The sequence below is a fragment of the Bos indicus x Bos taurus genome, chromosome 6, assembly GCF_003369695.1.
Source record: "Bos indicus x Bos taurus breed Angus x Brahman F1 hybrid chromosome 6, Bos_hybrid_MaternalHap_v2.0, whole genome shotgun sequence".
NCBI lineage: Eukaryota > Metazoa > Chordata > Mammalia > Artiodactyla > Bovidae > Bos > Bos indicus x Bos taurus.
In genome coordinates this window covers 22,324,802-22,342,848 of record NC_040081.1, presented here as the reverse complement: position 1 = coordinate 22,342,848, position 18,047 = coordinate 22,324,802, and the positions used below count along the sequence as shown (strand labels likewise).

At 38.9% G+C, this 18,047-nt stretch overlaps 1 protein-coding gene across 2 annotated transcripts in view; it reads right to left on the bottom strand.

Annotated features, from left to right (window-relative positions):
• The window catches only part of MANBA (mannosidase beta), a 128,425-nt gene that overhangs the window by 65,693 nt on the left and 44,685 nt on the right, over positions 1-18,047 (bottom strand). For both annotated transcript variants that reach the window (XM_027543960.1, XM_027543961.1), the window contains exons 8-10: positions 7,851-8,002; positions 4,881-4,998; positions 2,969-3,055 (exon numbers count right to left, since the gene is read on the bottom strand). In XM_027543960.1, the coding sequence (XP_027399761.1) occupies positions 2,969-3,055; positions 4,881-4,998; positions 7,851-8,002 (357 nt within the window). The remainder of the gene's footprint in view (positions 1-2,968; positions 3,056-4,880; positions 4,999-7,850; positions 8,003-18,047) is intronic.

Here is an 18,047-nt window from a genome sequence, read left to right as displayed (position 1 = left end):
TTCTGACACACTGGAAGATAACCCAGCAGAAGAGGGCAATTAAATCTCTTTGAGAACAACAGAGTGAGTCAATGGTCAAGAGAAATTCTTTTGGAACATGTTTTAGCAATATAACCTCATTGGTATTCATAGCTTCTCTTGCACTGGAATGGATGATTACATGATGGGTTTCAGCTGATGTTCTCACTGTGGTCTCCATTCAATATGCTAAGTAATTCATATGTGAAATAGAGATGTATTAAGAATCAACTTCGGAGAAGGCAATGGCAAGCCACTCCAGTACTCTTGCCTAGAAAATCTCATGGACGGAGGACCTTGGTAGGCTTCAGTCCATGGGGTCGCTACTAGTCGGACACGACTGAGCGACTTCACTTTCACTTTTCACTTTCACGCATTGGAGAAGGAAATGGCAACCCACTCCAGTGTTCTTGCCTGGAGAATCCCAGGGACGGCGGAGCCTGGTGGGCTGCCGTCTATGGGGTCACACAGAGTCGGACACAACTGAAGCGACTTAGCAGCAGCAGCAAGAATACCTTAAAGAGATGTATGTCATTTAAAAAATTAAAGTTTGTGCTTTTTCTAAACTAGTCTTATAAACAGTATTTCCTTATTTGCCCCTGGAAATACTGTTTCTAAGGTAGCTTCCCTGATAGCTCAGTTAGTAAAGAATCTGCCTGCAATGCAGGAGACCCCGGTTCGATTCCTGGATCAGAAAGATTGCTGGAGAAGGGATGGGCTACCCACTCCAGTATTCTTCGGCTTCCCTGGTGGCTCAGCTGGTAGAGAATCCACGTGAAATGCAGGAGACCTGTGTTTGATCCCTGGGTTGAGAAGATCCCCTGGAGAAGGGAAAGGCTACCCACTCCAGTATTCTGGCCTGGAGAATTCTGGCCATGGACTATTCAATCCATGGGGTCACAAAGAGTCAGACACAACTGAGCAATTTTCACTTCCACTTTTCACATACAGGTAAAAGAGGGCTATGACCAACTGTGACAGGCATGCTTCTGGTACTGATGAAAATACAAATACCGAAGAGACAAAAACTTCAGTGACTCTATGCTCACACACCCTTCAAACTGACCTAGAATTTTATGATGAGCTTTACTTTAAAATTTTAATAAACCCTGCACAAAAAGTTCTCTTTAATAATACATAAAAGAACTGAAAACGCATAGATATATTTTAATTGTGTGAAGGAAAATTTAAAATAAGACTGAAATGTTTACAACCTACATAACTACAATTAATATTTTAAAAGTTATTCATTCATCCATCCACTTATACATCAGATGACTAATACAGCCGGGTCATGGGGGAACTTGCCCTAAGCCTCAGGGAGATTACAACCTTGATGGAGTGACAAAACATTGAACAAGTAATTTCAAGTGTGATGTATGTCACAAAGGGAAAATGACCTAATCTAGACTTGCAGACATAGAAAGTTTCTTCCCAGAGAGTCATGCCCAAGGTAAGACGAGTCAGAAAAAGAACGACTGAGATCACCCACAGAGGAGGGTAATAGGGCAAGGCATTCCAGGTCAGGGAAAGTACGGGGAATATGGTATCTAACGAGGCTGGGGAGACAGGCAGAGACAAGATAGCGCATGGAGGATCTTTAACTGTATCTAGAGGGCTCTGAGTAAGGGATGATTCAATGCTCACTTTCTAAACTTAAGAAAAAACGGACACAGAAAACAAACTGTGACCCAGTGAATTATTATTATAAGGCAATCACACTTGCAACACCATCCAGACTAAGAAAACTTCACCAAGACCCCAGGAGCCCTCATGTACCCCTTCCTAATCACAGTCCTTCCTTCCTTCCAAAAGTAACCAGTATCTTGAGTGCCATAATATTTTTTTCATTTCTTTTGGTTTTCCCCACAAATATACATTCACAGACACCAATTTTAACTTATAGATTTTAACATACTCGGTAGATTTCGATCCACTGACATTCTTATCCTTACTGAATTTCAAATTGTCCCACTTATAGATTTTAACATACTTATAGATTTTAACATACTCAGTGGATTTCAATCCACTGACATTCTTATCCTTACTGAATTTCAAATTGTCCCACTTATAGATTTTAACATACTTATAGATTTTAACATACTCAGTGGATTTCAATCCACTGACATTCTTATCCTTACTGAATTTCAAATTGTCCCACTTTTGGTCGGTCAATCTCATCAATATTCTTTTAACATATCTTTGGTAGCCTCCTTGTTATTTGTATGCCAAAATATTCCAGCATCATCTCCTGTTCCAGACCTGGAACCAGCCATTTCTCTAAGAACTCTTCTCTTAGTGGGAAAGACTATTTCAATACAAGGATGCTCAATTTGACTAGGCTGTTTACTCTTTTTAAGATTTTTCAGTGAACAGAGCTAGGATATAATCACTTCTTTGCATTTATAGATCTATAAATACAAGGTATTTATATGTGGAATGCAACAGAAATCAAGGAGTTAAGAATCAAAATTTTTGGCCTGAGAAATTCAAAGACCGGTATTGCCATTTATTGAGGTGGGGAACACAGCAAGAAAAGCAAGTCTGGGGAAGGTAATATAAGTTTGGTTTAGACATGTTACATTTGAGATTCCTATTACACCTCCAGGTAGGGCTACCAAGCAGGGAGCTGGATAATAAGAACCAGGAATTCAGCAGAGAAGTCAGGGCCAGGAATAAATCTGACAGTCATCCACCAATAAGTGGAATGAGAACCATGAGACTGGATGGACTCACTCAAGGAGTCAATCACCTGGCTGATTTTTTTTTTTTCCCCATGGGATTTAATAAAGAGAACAAAAAGAAACAAAGAGAAGAAATTAAACACAGCATTGTAAATCAGCTGTACTTCAATGGAATTTAAAACAAGAAAAACAAGGACAGGTTTAACAAAACGCAAAACTAAAACTTAAGCCTTTACTCCTTCTTGGAATGTTACGTAATGACATACCTGGTGAGTGACTTCTTCTCTCACGGAATCCATGAAATCCTTATCGGTTGGGTAAAGCGCACAGGCAAACATGAAATCCTGCCATATCTGGCAAATCAAATAAGAGGCAACACAGTACTTCCATAGGTTTCATTGCACAGAAGGAAAGTCTTTGTCCTAAACCTTGGGCATTATCTTTCACGCAAACGAAAATCAACTCAGCCCGATGTATGTGACCATTTTAGCAGCACAAGGCATGGGGCACTAGGAAAGGCACTTTACAAACTCACCAGAGCCATAGGGAAACCTGAGAAGAGAAAATGTTAGGTGGGCAGAAAAGAAAAAAAAAAAAAGAGGAATGCAAATAAGGAAATAGTGCTTGTATTGTGGAGAATGTGAAATTCAGTAAACATTTCTCCCAACCTCTCCTCATTTCTAATTCATTCTAATTTTCACCAGGAATTTGGTTTTGAGAAATGGTCCAGACTGTTAAGAAATGTACTTTTTTAAAAATCGAAGAATTAACTTTTCATGGCCAAAAGGATCCCTTTATGGACATTTTAGAGGAAACAACGTAAGTGCAACTGGGTTTCCCAGGTGGCGCTAGTGGTAAAGAATTCACCTGCTCATGCAGGAGACGCTAAGAGAAATGGGTTCGATCCCTGGGTTGAGAGGATCCCCTGGAGTAGGAAATTGCAACATACTCCAGTATTCTTGCCTGGAGAATCCCATGGACAGAGGAGCTTAGTGGACTACAGTCCACAGGTTGCAAAGTGCCAGACACGACTCAGGATGCACCCTTCAGGGAGACCACAAGGAGCGTGGTTTAGAGCACAGCGCCGTATCTGTCGGCCTGAATCAGAACTGCAGTTCCACCATATACCCACTCTGTGAGTTTGGGAAAGTTAGTTAACCTCTCCACATGCCAGTAAAACGGGGATAGAGAACAACAGTAACTCCCTCATATGCTGGGCATGAAGATGAAATAAAATAATAAATGCAGAGCACTGAGAACAATGTCCAGAATATTCCAGAATATTGACACATCATGACCATCAGCATTATCAATATTATTAAAATTACTACTCTTCTATGAAGTGCTTTATATTTTAGAACTGTAAGACTAGAATTAAAAGAATATATTTCCTTTGCTTAACCCTCACCAATGCAAACTATGTTCAGAGGTACTTAATGACAGTATTAAGCACATCTTTTAAAATGTAATCATTTTTCTTCTCTCTAGGTCTTGTTAGATCTCCTTAAAATTAAAATGTTTTTAATATTTTACTTTCCTTTTTATGCTTAACCTATCACAAAGAGAGTTACAAAGAAAATATAGATATATGCTTAGATATAACCAATATGCAGAATGTCTAGTATTTTAAAATAATCAAATAATTATGATATTTACTATCAATTATGGCTCTGGGTTTGCTAGATGCTATTTATTTCTCTGCCCAAAAAAAAGTGGAACATCATTCTTGGCTCTGAGAAAAGAAGGAATGGGCTATGATGCCACTTATATGTGGGATCTAAAATATGACCCAAATGAATTTATGAAAGAGAAACACAGACATAGAAAACAAACTTATGGTTATCAAAGGGGAAGGAGGTGGGGAGGGATAAATTAGGACTTTAGGATTGGCAAATACAAACTATTAGATATCAAAGAGATAAACAACAAGGACCTATTGCATAGCCTAGGGAACTTTATCCAATATCCTGTAATACACCACAATGGAAAAGAATATACATACATACGTATAACTGCATCACTTTGTTGTATACCTGAAACTAGCACAGCATTGTAAATAAACTACACCACATCAACAACAAAAAAAAGGAATGGGCAATGTCACCCACTCAGAACACTGGAGGTCAAACTGAGGATATGGTGACATAGCTACAAAATGGTGAGCTGTCAACTACGCACCATTATGCCTAGTTCATCACAGAGTTCGTAGAATTCATCCTGCTCATAAACTCCTCCTCCCCAGACCCGCAGAGCATTCATGTTAGCATCCACAACAGACTGCAAGAGGAGCCGCAACCTACAGAAGAAAGTTTTAAAACAAATGCTAATTTAAAATCTTGGGAACAATAAAAAATGAACAAAATTTTAAGAAATATGCTGTGGTTGATAAACACATTTCAAATAACTGTTAGAAGAACACATTTTAATTATGATGGTTTGGATACAATGCACAGTGAAGAAAATGAGACAAAAGTATATATATACACATTAATTGTAATTGTAATTGACTTCCCTCATAGCTCAGACGGTAGAGAATCCATTTACAATACAGGACATCCAGGTTTAATCCCTGGGTTGGGAAGATCCCTTGGAGAAGGGAATGGCAACCCACTCCAGCATTCTTCTCTGGAGAATTCCATGGACAGAGGAGCCTGCAGGCTACAGTCCATGGGGTCGCAAAAAGTTGGACACGACTGATCGAATAACACTTTCACTTCACTTTCTAACTGTAACCACATAAAAATAAATGTAGAAAAATTATGAGTGATATCTTTTCTCTGCTTTCTAAATTTTCAGTCACGCTATTACACTATTTTTAAAATTAAATTTTTGTCTTAAAGTTATTCCTGTTGTAAACCTTAGAAACTATGTGTTCATTTTATACAACCATTTCAAACTGTAAAGCAAAAATCAGAGTTTGAATATTAGTTTCTAGCTCACCCTCATTTTTTTTTTTTTAAACAATTCCTCCAGTCCAGGACCCCCTTATCTAGTAAATTTCCTTCTTGCTCTAATTCCTATTTACATCACCTTCAGGAAAGTTTAGAAATTTGCATCCACTTTGACAGCATGAACCTTCCATTTCCAGAACAGCACCCAGAAGGGAAGGAAAAAGTCCAATAACAGGAAGACCATGGACCCAGAGCGCTGTGCTCCTAGTAAAGACGCCTATGGGCAGGTTTACTAACTGACCCAGTTGCTCAGTACAGTCGCCACCAAAACCTACCGGGAGCAGAGTGAAAGTGTTAGTCGTTCAGTCGTGTTTGACTCTTTGCAACCCCATGGACTGTAGCCCACCAGGCTCCTCTCTCCATGGGATTCCCAGGCAAGAATATTGAAGTGGGTTGCCATTTCCTACTGCAGGAGGGCTTCCCAGGCTGTGCTAGTGGTAAAGAACCCTCTACCAATGCAGGAGACGAAAGAGACAATCCCTGGGTTCAATCCCTGTGTTAGAAAGATCCTCTGGAGAAGGGCATTGCAATCCATTCCAGTATTCTTGTCTGGAGAATTCCATGGATAGAGGAGCCTGGTGCGTTACAGTCCATGGGGTCACAAAGAGTCGGACATGACTGAAGCGACTTAGCATGTGTGCACTCCAGGGGGTCTTCCCAACCCAGGGATCAAACCTGGGCCTCTTGCATTGCAGGTAAATGCATCTGAGCCACTAGGGTGAAGAGGAGACAGCAAATTTTCTGTGGTCTGTCTGGAGAATGATTTTATTTTCATATGAAATTCAAAAATATTACACATTTTAAAGTAAAAGGATATTACTATAGATACAACTTTAGGCAAAATTAGAGTTTACATATACCAACCACATCTACATTCTAAACATAATATACCTCAATGCATATTTGTATAATGTAAGTAAGTCCATCACTTCATGGCAAATAGATGGGGAAACAGTGGAATACTTTATTTTGGGGGGCTCTAATATCACTGCAACTGGTGATGGCAGCCATGAAATTAAAAGACACTTACTCCTTGGAAGGAAAGTTATGACCAACCTAGACAGCATATTAAAAAGCAGAGACATTACTTTGCCAACAAAGGTCCAGCTAGTCAGGGCTATGGTTTTTCTAGTAGTCATGTACGGATGTGAGAGTTGGACTGTGAAGAAAGCTGAGCACCAAAGAATTGATGCTTTTGAACTGTGGTGTTGGAGAAGACTCTTGAGAGTCCCTTGGACTGCAAGGAAATCCAACCAGTCCATCCTAAAGGAAATCATTCCTGGGTGTGCATTGGAAGGACTGATGTTGAAGCTGAAACTCCAATACTTCGGCCACCTCATGTGAAGAGCTGACTCATTAGAAAAGACCCTGATGCTGGGAAAGATTGAGGGCAGGCAGAGAAGGGAATGTCGGAGGATGAGATGGTTGGATGGCTTCACCAACTCAATGGACATGAGTTTGGGTGGACTCCGGGAGTTGGTGATGGACAGGGAGGCCTGGCGTGCTACAGTCCAGGGGTCGCAGAGTCGGACACGACTGAGTAGCTAAACTGAAGTGAACTGAAATGTGTTTATTTTCACCTCACAAAGCTTATTTTTACTGTTACAAAGATAGCAGTTTATAAATATAATCAGGAAATATTTTCTTGTTAACTTCTATTTTCAGAGCTTCAGAAAGATGCTCTGAAGATTTCTTTAGTTCTTTTTATTAAAGTATAATAAACATGAAGAATGTGTAAATTCTTAGCATGAAGAAGTAAATAGTTTTGATAAAGCATTACATTACCAAATTTATCATTTACCATTTTTTTGGTAAAGCATACCAAACAAACAAACAAAAAAAACCCACAGTATTCAAAAAAGAATTTTAAAGTCAGATTTAATCATCTTTTTTTACAGGGGCTAACTATCCAAGATGCACGTTAGCCATTTTCTTGTTCCTCTAGACACAATTTATAAAAATTAGATAGTTTCAGCAGCCTCAAATAGTTTAGCTGTCAGATGGCCTATAGCTCATGAGAATGAAATGACTTAAAAATTTTTTCCATTCTAGAGTTTTCATCATCCTAGATTTATATGTTACCTCTTGGTTCCTTCCACCAGAACAACAACAACAAAAAAACTTAAAATGAGTAGCTCTTAAGCTCTGCGGGATTGATAATAATAAGAGGAACAAGAAATAAAAGATGATAACTTACATGGCAGAGGTTACTCTATCCTGGAATGAATCTGCAGGGATCCAATTCGAGCCTTTCAGAAATATGGGAAGTCCATTAATTTTGAAGTAGAAACTCAGACCAGGAGAATTTTGTATGGGCTCTTCTACAAGTTCCACTGTCCTAAAATAAACCTATTGTTAACAGAATTAAATAATGAATATAAAATTTAAAACATAAGCATATGCCAAAACCAAACTATATTATTTACTAGAGCCTTAAAAAAATACGAGTTTTTATTTTTTAAAAAGCAAACTTCTGAGCAGTTTATATGCAGATAATTTAGTGTTAATTTTTTATCCACTTGAAGCACTTAATGAGAAAGAGCATTTTTAAGAAGATATATATGTAAATTATTGCCAGATTCTGTTATTTCGCTTTGAAAAGAAAAACACAGAAACCATTAAAGAGTGAAAATATATTGTAGTCTTTCCCATGAAGTAGCATTTGCAATAATGACAAAAAATATATATTTGAGATAACATTTCAAAATTAAAAGAAAAATTGATACTACTTCACAAAAGTGGGGGAGAAAATTCACCAGTTAAGCAGATACACCTTTAAAAAACACATTCTCCTTTCAGTGCTGCTAAAATCTGCCAAAATGTGCACCTTAGAATCAAAGAAAGACAGCACAAGGTATTTCATTATTTAACAATTTTCCATCTTAGGACCTCAATATTACAAAAACCATTTTGTTTAGTGGGCAGTTTAATCCTAACTAATTATCCATCAAACTCAATGTCTGAGAGAGCACAAGTAGAGAGACTGGAAATGCGAGTGATGTTTCCACCGGAAGAAGGGACGGAAGCACAAAGTCCAGTGTCATCACTGCTGCATGAGAAGCTAAGATCTTTGTCCCAGAGACAGTCCAGCCAGGTTTCTCCACAGTTAAGCATGAGCAGCAAACTAGAAAAGATTGTATTCTTATCCAAATCTTCATTCTTTCCAGCCATAAACTGGATCAAGGAATGAGGGAGATAGTTGCATACCAATAAAGCCTCATCTTGAAAACAAGATTATGCATTTCTTCTCTAACTAATTAATAGATCAACTTATTTCATGTAGTAGAAGTGCCCACTGTTCTTCCACTTTCTGACGCTTACCCTAATTAATATGACATAACAAAAGATACCAGAGTTAATTGTAAAAGACACAGAACAAGGCCTTGATGAGGATGATCCTGACAGAGAATTACCACATCTGCTTTAGGATGCAAAGATGTTCTTTTAAAAAATGGTTATTTTCAGAGGTAACTTTAAAACATCTTGATGGTAGTTTCAAACATCTAGAACAACAGTTATTTAAGTGTGACTAAGGAACTGGCGACCCACTCCAGTGTTCTTGCCTGGAGAATCCCAGGGACAGGGGAGCCTGGTGGGCTGCCGTTTCTGGGGTCACAGAGAGTCGGATACGACTGAAGTGACTTAGCAGTAGCAGCAGCAGCAGCAGCAGCAGGGGACCATACGGGATCCCTGGGGACCTTTCAAGGGGATCTCTGAGTTCAAAACTATCTTCACAGTAAAGCTAAAACATTATGTGCCTTTTTCACTCTTACTCTTTTGAGGGGACAGTGGAATTTTCCAGAAGCTACAAGATGTGTGATGACATCATTCTGACAGCTAATGGAATGCGTGTTTGTATATTCTGGTGTGTTCTATAACAGAGGTTGAGTGTATAAAGAGGTGGGTTTTCAGAGATTAGCTCAATGTGTTCTCAGTACTACTCTGCTCTTACCAGCTGTTGGTGGTTATTCCTGCTATCATCTCTGTAGCCTCATTACTGTTCAATAAATTCTTATTTTTAAAGCCAAAGTTTTCCCTGCAACTTATACAGAAACACAAAAGGATGAGGTACCTTTGGTGAACTTGTTCAAGTAATAATTTTTAAGTTTTCAAATAAAAAGAAATTTTGATTTTTGAGAGTCATTTAATGATATTTCATCTCATTCTAAAAGTAAACGTATTTATAATGTTTTTCCTAATTTTTATCTTAAATTATTGTCTTAAAATGGGACTAGAAGATTAACATTCTCACCTACCACCACACTGTCTACATTTAAAAGTGCTGGAAAAAATAAAACTGATTTATCAGAGTCTTCTGACTCAAGGAAGGGAGGAATCTACTCCAAAGAAACTGGGGAAAATAATAAATAAGAAACGAGATTGTGATGAAAGCCATATTCCCTTCAACTTTATAGATGGTAATAATTTATCTTACAGTGCATTATGCAATTGGAGAAGGAAATGGCAACCCACTCCAGTACTCTTGCCTGGAGAATCCCATGGACAGAAGAGCCTGGTGGGCTACAGTCCATGGAGCTGCAAAGAGCTGGACACAACTTAAGTGACTTAGCATGCACACATTATGCAATGGAACATTTAAATAATAATATTTATGGTGCCAGTTACATTGTAGTATCACATTGAGACCAATCATTCTAAGCATAAAGAAAAAGAAGTTGAATATTTTAAACTTAGATGTGATAAGCTCTTCTAAAGGCTAATACATTCTTTACTATACTGTAGTACATCGTTTATGTCATATTATAATATTTTTCGAACTAGAAATGAAAAAACCCACTAGTACATCTCACAGGGTTGGTTATCACACCGCATTTGCTAGAGAAGCACACGTACTAGCTAAGAGAGTGTTACAGAGGGTAATATTGCTGCTGCCTTGGCAGAAATCAAGGCAGTGTCTCCAATTTGTGCTGGAGTCATTATATTCCTCACCTTCATGCATTTATTGGTGGGAGGAGCCAGTTTCACTTAAGGACGTCCTTGATAAAGCAACAAAAAATCATTAAATCTATTAAATCCCAATCTTGAATACACGTCATTGTAGTAGTCTGTGTGATGAAATGATGAAGTGGGAACTGTGAATAAAGCATCATGCAGGATGGATGTGTTGAGGAAAAGCATCTGGGCCACAGTTTGAGTTGTAAGCTGAATTAGCCATCTGGTTCACAAAGCTTTATTTTAACTTGAAAGAACCACCGGACAAACTATGTTTATTCAGATTGGTGACTTGCTAGACATTTTCTTGAAAATGACTAACTGAGCCTTGTCATTTCAAGGCAAATAACAGTTAAAAATTAGGATTTAGGAAAACTTGTACACCCTACCAAGAGCTTGAGAACTTCCCAATACTTAAAAACATTTCAGAAGTTATTGACTGTGATATTAACAAATGTGAATGTGATTTTTATATACTGAAATGGTTTAACATCTGGAAACATTTAAAAATCTCCAGACATCAACATTTTTCAAATAACCCATGCATTATATTACAATATCATACATGCATAAAAGACCCATCACAACGCGAGCCCAGAAATAAACTCACGCGCCCATGGTCAATTACTTTTCGACAAAGAAGGCAAGAATATACAATGGGAAAAAGTCTCTTCAGCAAGTGGTGCTGGGAAAGCTGTAAATCAGTGCACATAAACCAGTGAAGTTAGAACACACCCTCACACAGTAGACAAAAATAAACTCAAAATGGCTTAAAGACCTAAACAGAAGACCTAACACCATAAAACTCCTAGCAGAGAACACAGGCAAAGCATCCTTTGACACAAATCTCTTAGGCTGGTCTCCCAAGGTAATAGAAATAAAAGCTAAAATAAACAAATGGGATCTAATCGAATTTACAACTTTTTGCACAGCAAAGGAAACCATAACCATAAACAAGACAAAAAGAACCTATGGACTGGGGGGAAAAAAAAATGTTTGCAAATCATGTGACTGACAAGGGATTAATCTCCAAAATTTACAAACAGCTCATGCTTCCAGGGCTTCCCTGGTGGCTCAGACAGTAAAACGTCAGCCTGCAATGTGGGAGACCTGGGTTTGATCCCTAGGTTGGGAATATCCCCTAGAGAAGGCAGTGGCACCCCACTCCAGTACTCTTGCCTGGAAAATCCCATGGACAGAGGAGCCTGGTAGGCTACAGTCCATGGGGTCGCAAAGAGTCGGACAGGACTGAGCAACTTCACTTAGTACCTCATGCAGGTCAATATAAAAAAACCAAGTAACTCAATCAAAAGATAGCCAGAATACCTAAACAGGCATTTCTCCAAAGAACAGACACAGATGGCCAACAGGCACAGGAAAAGATGCTCAACATAGCTAATTATTAGAGAAGTGCAAATCAAAACTACAATGAGATATCACCTCATGCCAGTCAGAACGGTCATCGTTAAAAAGTCTAAAAATAACACATGCTGGAGAGGGGAAAGGGAACTCTCCTACACTGTTGGTGGGAGAGTAAGTTGGTGCAGTCACTTTGGAAAACAGTATAGAGTTGCCATATGATCTAGCAATCCCATTCCTAGTGATACATCCAAATGAAACTATAATTCAAAATGATACATGCAACTCTTGTGTTCCTAACAGCACTATTCACAATAGCCAAGATACAGAAACAACCTAAATGTCCAACAGAGAAATGGATACAGTGGATGCCGTATATATACAATATGGAATACTACTGGATGAAAAAAGCTGCTCACTGATGCAGTGGGTCTGTTTCATAGGTAAGTTCATTTGCATCACATTTAAGATTCCACATACAAGTGATATCGTATGCTATTTGTCTTTCTGACTGACTTCACTTAGTACGCTAATCTCCGTGTCTATCCATGTTGCTCAGTACTCCATGCAGCTCAAACAAGCCTCCAGTTCTTGGTGAAAATGGTTGGGACAGTCAACCAAGAAACCTTGATTTCTTCAGGTAATGTAAGATCAGCATTTCTTGTTGCTTCTCCTGGCACTCCTCTTCAAATTTGGGAGTTTTTTTCCTATGTAAATGTTCATTTCTTCACAGTTTGTTTTTGCAAAATAAATAGCCTTCAAAATTTTTAAGAGTTTTAAAAGCTTGGAATTTCACTGTACATTGTTTAAAGCATATATATTTGTATCTGATTAACCTCATCTAAAATTCTACACTAAGGACAGAAAAATTCAGAAGGAAAAAGCCACACTAGCAGAGGACACAAATGAGCTGATTCATACATGTCCACATTTTCTTTGACTCACACAGGACTTAAAGCCAAGATTATCTTTTCAGAATTCAGCCTTCTGGTACCCTAGCTTCATAACGAGCATTCTTTTTGTCTAGGAAAGACTTTCTGCAGCTTTTTTCAATGATGAATTGAGATTAAAAAGAATGAATAAAATTTTTCCAAATTTCCAGAAAACTTCACAGATGAAGAGATATTTCTGGGCTTTGCTGATAGCTCAGTGGTAAAGAATCCACCTGCCAATGCAGGAGACATGGGTTTTGGTTCAGGAAGATCCCACATGCCTCAAAGCAACTAAGCCTGGGAGCCACAAGTACTGAACCTGTGCTCTAGAGCCCGCAAGCCACAACTACGGAAGCCTGCATGCCCTAGAGCCTGTGCTCCCCAGCAAGAGAAGCCACCACAGTAAGAAGCCCGTGCACTGCGACTAGAGAGCAGCCCCTGTTTGCGAGAACTTGAGAAAAGCCCATGCGGCAATGAAGACCCAGCACAGACAAAAATTAATATTTTTTTTAAAAAAGAGATGTTTCCAAAAGAGCGAATTCGGCAAGTTTCAAAGAATGATTTTCAGGAAGCAAAGCAAAATTTGGGATTAATCGCCTTGATTTTTGTATGAACTCCACGGTTGATACTGGCCACATATGCAGTACTCTTATGGAGCTAACCACAACAGAGGTTTATAAAAAAGGATCCAGGTGTTTTAAGATACCTGTAAGTACAGCAGCAGTCTTTCCAGAAATAGAAGACTACTTCTTTATTTCAACTCTATCACCTTCTCTATGGACTCTAATCTAATATCTGATTAACTCACACATTTGATCGCTGTATGGAGCATCTGGAGTGCTACCAAAAAGAATCCCAAGTTACTTTGGGGTTTTTTAATAACTGCCACCACTGATGTCACATTTTACTTTGATTCCTTAGTTTTAAAACAATTATCTAGTAAAAAAAAATTAATTTCAATTCTAAAGATACTAAAATTAGCAAAACATCTCATATGTACTCAGTCGCTTCAGTCATGTCCGACCCTTTGGGACCCTATGGACTATAGTCCACCCTGTTCCTCTGTCCATGGGATTCTTAAGGCAAGAAAACTGGAGTGGGTTGCCAATTCCTTCTCCAAGGGATCTTTCTGACCCAGGGATCAAACCCGCATCTCTTCTGTCTCCTGCATTGCAGGCAGATTCTTTATCCAACGAGTCACCTGGGAAGCCAACATTTCATATATGAACCCAAATATGCACTTACCAAGCAAAATATTATATATTACACATCACATTTCACACTTTTCTCTATTTCAAGTTTTTTTTAAGAAAAGACTTAAGTTTTTCAGAACAGTTTAAGACTCACAGCAAATAAGCTGCAAAGCTTATCCCCTGATCCCATACATCAATATCTACCCCCATTATCAACATCCACAGTGGCACATTTGTTACAACTGATCAACCCATACTGATACCTCATAATCACCCAAAGTCTATAGTTTACATTAGGGCTCACTCACAATGTTGTACATTCTATGAGTTTGGACAAATGCATAATGCATGTATCCATCACTATTCTGGTGTTAGAGTGGTTTCACTGTACTAAAAAGCCTCTGTGCTCTACCTATTCATCTCCCCCTCCACCTCCCAACCTGTAGCAATACCACTGATCTTTTAACTGTCTCCATAGTTTTGTCTTTTCCAGAATATCACATAATTGGAATCATTTCAGATTAGCTTCTTTCACTTAGTAATATGACTCACATTCTAAGGTTCCTCTTGAAATAACTTGCTTGACAGACTTTATAATATCCCAACACTTACTTTCATTTTTGTAATTTACTTAAAATACTCATTAATTTTGCCTCATATTATCTCCCGTCATACTAAAACTATTTCTCCAAAGTTACTCCTTTTAACAAAAACAAATTTCAGACAAGATATTCTTTCCTGTCCAAAAGAAATACAGTCAGCACTTTCCCTTCCCCACAGTGCCTGCGTTCTTTTTAAGACCCAGTACATCTCTGCTGCATGGGCTACAACCAAAATCTGTAACTTCCCCAAGGCATTCTGTCTGAGACTGTGCTGCTGGCTTGCGACCTGTCCAGTAAACATAAAAATTAAAATGCATATGTCTAATGTCGATGGAAGACAAGCAAGAAAGACATAAGCCTAACAATATGGATTTCAATGAGATACTTTAAAAATATGAAAATATTTTTGCATAAAGCAAGCCCAGGATAACAATGAAACCATCAGGAAACATGAACAATAGAGAGCCGATAAGAGAGGGCCAAAGAGCCGGAGATGAGGGAAAAAATTCCTCTTTGACACAGTACTGAGTGTTAACAAGCATGTGAGCATGAGTAAAGGCGAAATACAAACACTTTGGAAAACAGTTTAGCACTCTCTGTAAAAGCTGTACCCATGCATACCCTAGCATTCAGCAATCTCACCGCCAGCAAAAATTCTGGTGGGGGAATACGTGTTCCGAGGGTCATACAGTAATGTTCATAGCAACATTATTCAGAAAAGCCAAAAATGGAAACTACCAAATCTCAACAGCAGAAAGTGTAACACAATGAAATATTACAAAACAGTGTAAGTAAACAAACTAGGGTTACACAACCACAATGTATCTAAATGTCACAAATATAATGTTGAGCCAAGGTAGCCAGTCATACAAATGATGTAGTTCCATGGAAACAAAACTGAAAACCAGGCAAAAATAAATTATAGTGTTAGAAGCCAGTTGTGGATCCGCAGAAAGGAAACTGGGTAGTAATTAGGGAAGCTGGCAAGAGCCGGGAACCTCTGAGGTGCTAGTAATTCTCTTGTTACTCAGTCAGGATGACAGCTACATGAGTGTTCAACTTCTGATCACTCATTAAACATTTTACTTATGTTCCGTTTCTTTTCTCTTGTGTGTTATACTCTGCAATAAGTAAACACAAATCCCAGTCTGACACATTCCCACCAAATAAAGGCTGGAAAGAACTCAGACTAAGAGAGTCCTGCCAGGAAACAGATTATGATGGCAAGTAGCAGTCACATCTCTTCACTTGCTAAATAATGGCAAGTTCGAAAACATTAAGAAATTTGGGACGGGCAAGAAACTGAATTTCCTGGAAGAACTACTCCAGATGGAAACAAAGGTGAATTAGGTATCAGCTCTCTTAACCAAATTTGGAAATAATTTATACTTTTAATCTACATTTCAGATGCCAATATTGATTTCTGAAATTTGCAAAACAGCTCAAATTTTTACATCATTCTGATTTCCTCTTGTGAGCAATCATGTAAGTGTAGGGAGGCATAAGAGATCATTCACTTCAACCTCTACCAGTCAAATGGACATAAAAACTCTTTAAAGTTCCCTGCAAATGAGTTTGGAGTTGCTCTTTAGTTACCCATTCTAGCATAAACACCTTGACTCTGGTACAGCCTCTCCTGGGAGTAATCTCAACCTCAAACACTCCACTTCAAGCTCTCATCTTCTCTCTTGTTGGTCCTACTACAGCTGAATGAAAAAATACCATCAGTTCAGTTCAGTTCAGTCACTCAGTCGTGTCCGACTCTTTGTGACCCCATGAATCGCAGCACGCCAGGCCTCTCTGTCCATCACAAACTCCCGGAGTTCACTCAGGCTCACGTCCATCGAGCCAGTGATGCCATCCAGCCATCTCATCCTCTGTCGTCCCCTTCTCCTCCTACCCCCAATCCCTTCCAGCATCAAAGTCTTTTCCAATGAGTCAACTCTTCACATGAGGTGGCCAAAGTACTGGACTTTCAGCTTTAGCATCAGTCCTTTCAAAGAACACCCAGGACTGATCTCCTTCAGAATGGACTGGTTGGATCTCCTTGCAGTCCAAGAGACTCTCCAGAGTCTTCTCCAACACCACAGTTCAAAAGCATCAATTCTTCGGCACTCAGCCTTCTTCACAGTCCAACTCTCACATCCATACATGACCACTGGAAAAACTATAGCCTTGACTAGATGGACCTTTGTTGGCAAAGTAATGTCTCTGCTTTTGAATATGCTATGTAGGTTGGTCATAACTTTCCTTCCAAGGAGTAAGCATCTTTTAATTTCATGGCTGCAGTCACCATCTGCAGTGACTTCGGAGCCCCCCAAAATAAAGTCTGACACTGTTTCCACTGTTTCCCCATCTATTTCCCATGAAGTGATGGGACCAGATGCCATGATCTTTGTTTTCTGAATGTTGAGCTTTAAGCCAACTTTTTCACTCTCCTCTTTCACTCTCATCAAAGAGGCTCTTTAGTTCTTCACTTTCTGCCATAATGGTGGTATCATCTGCATATCTGAGGTTATTGATATTTCTCCCGGCAATCTTGATTCCAGCTTGTGTTTCTTCCAGCCCAGCGTTTCTCATGATGTACTCTGCATATAATTTAAATAGCAGGGTGACAATATACAGCCTTGATGTACTCCTTTTCATATTTGGAACCAGTCTGTTGTTCCATGTCTAGCTCTAACTGTTGCTTCCTGACCTGCATATAGGTTTCTCAAGAGGCAGATCAGGTGGTCTGGTATTCCCATCTCTTTCAGAATTTCCCACAGTTTATTGTGACCCACACAGTCAAAGGCTTTGGCATAGTCAATAAAGCAGAAATAGATGTTTTTCTGGAACTCTCTTGCTTTTTCCATGATCCAGTGGATGTTGGCAATTTGATCTCTGGTTCCTCTGCCTTTTCTAAATCCAGCTTGAACATCTGGAAGTTCACGGTTCACATATTGCTGAAGCTTGGCTTGGAGAATTTTGAGTATTTAATAGCGTGTGAGATGAGTGCAACTGTGCGGTAGTTTGAGCATTCTTTGGCATTGTCTTTCTTTGGGATTGGAATGAAAACTGACCTTTTCCAGTCCTATGGCAATTGCTGAGTTTTCCAAATTTGCTGGCATATTGAGTGCAGCACTTTCACAGCATCATCTTTCAGGATTTGAAAGAGCTCAACTGGAATTCCATCACCTCCACTAGCTTTGTTCTTAGTGATGCTTTCTAAGGCCCACTTGACTTCACATTCTAGGATGTCTGGCTCTAGGTGAGTAATCGTACCATTGTGATTATCTTGGTCATGAAGATCTTTTTGTACAGTTCTTCTGTGTATTCTTGCCACCTCTTCTTAATATCTTCTGCTTCTGTTAGG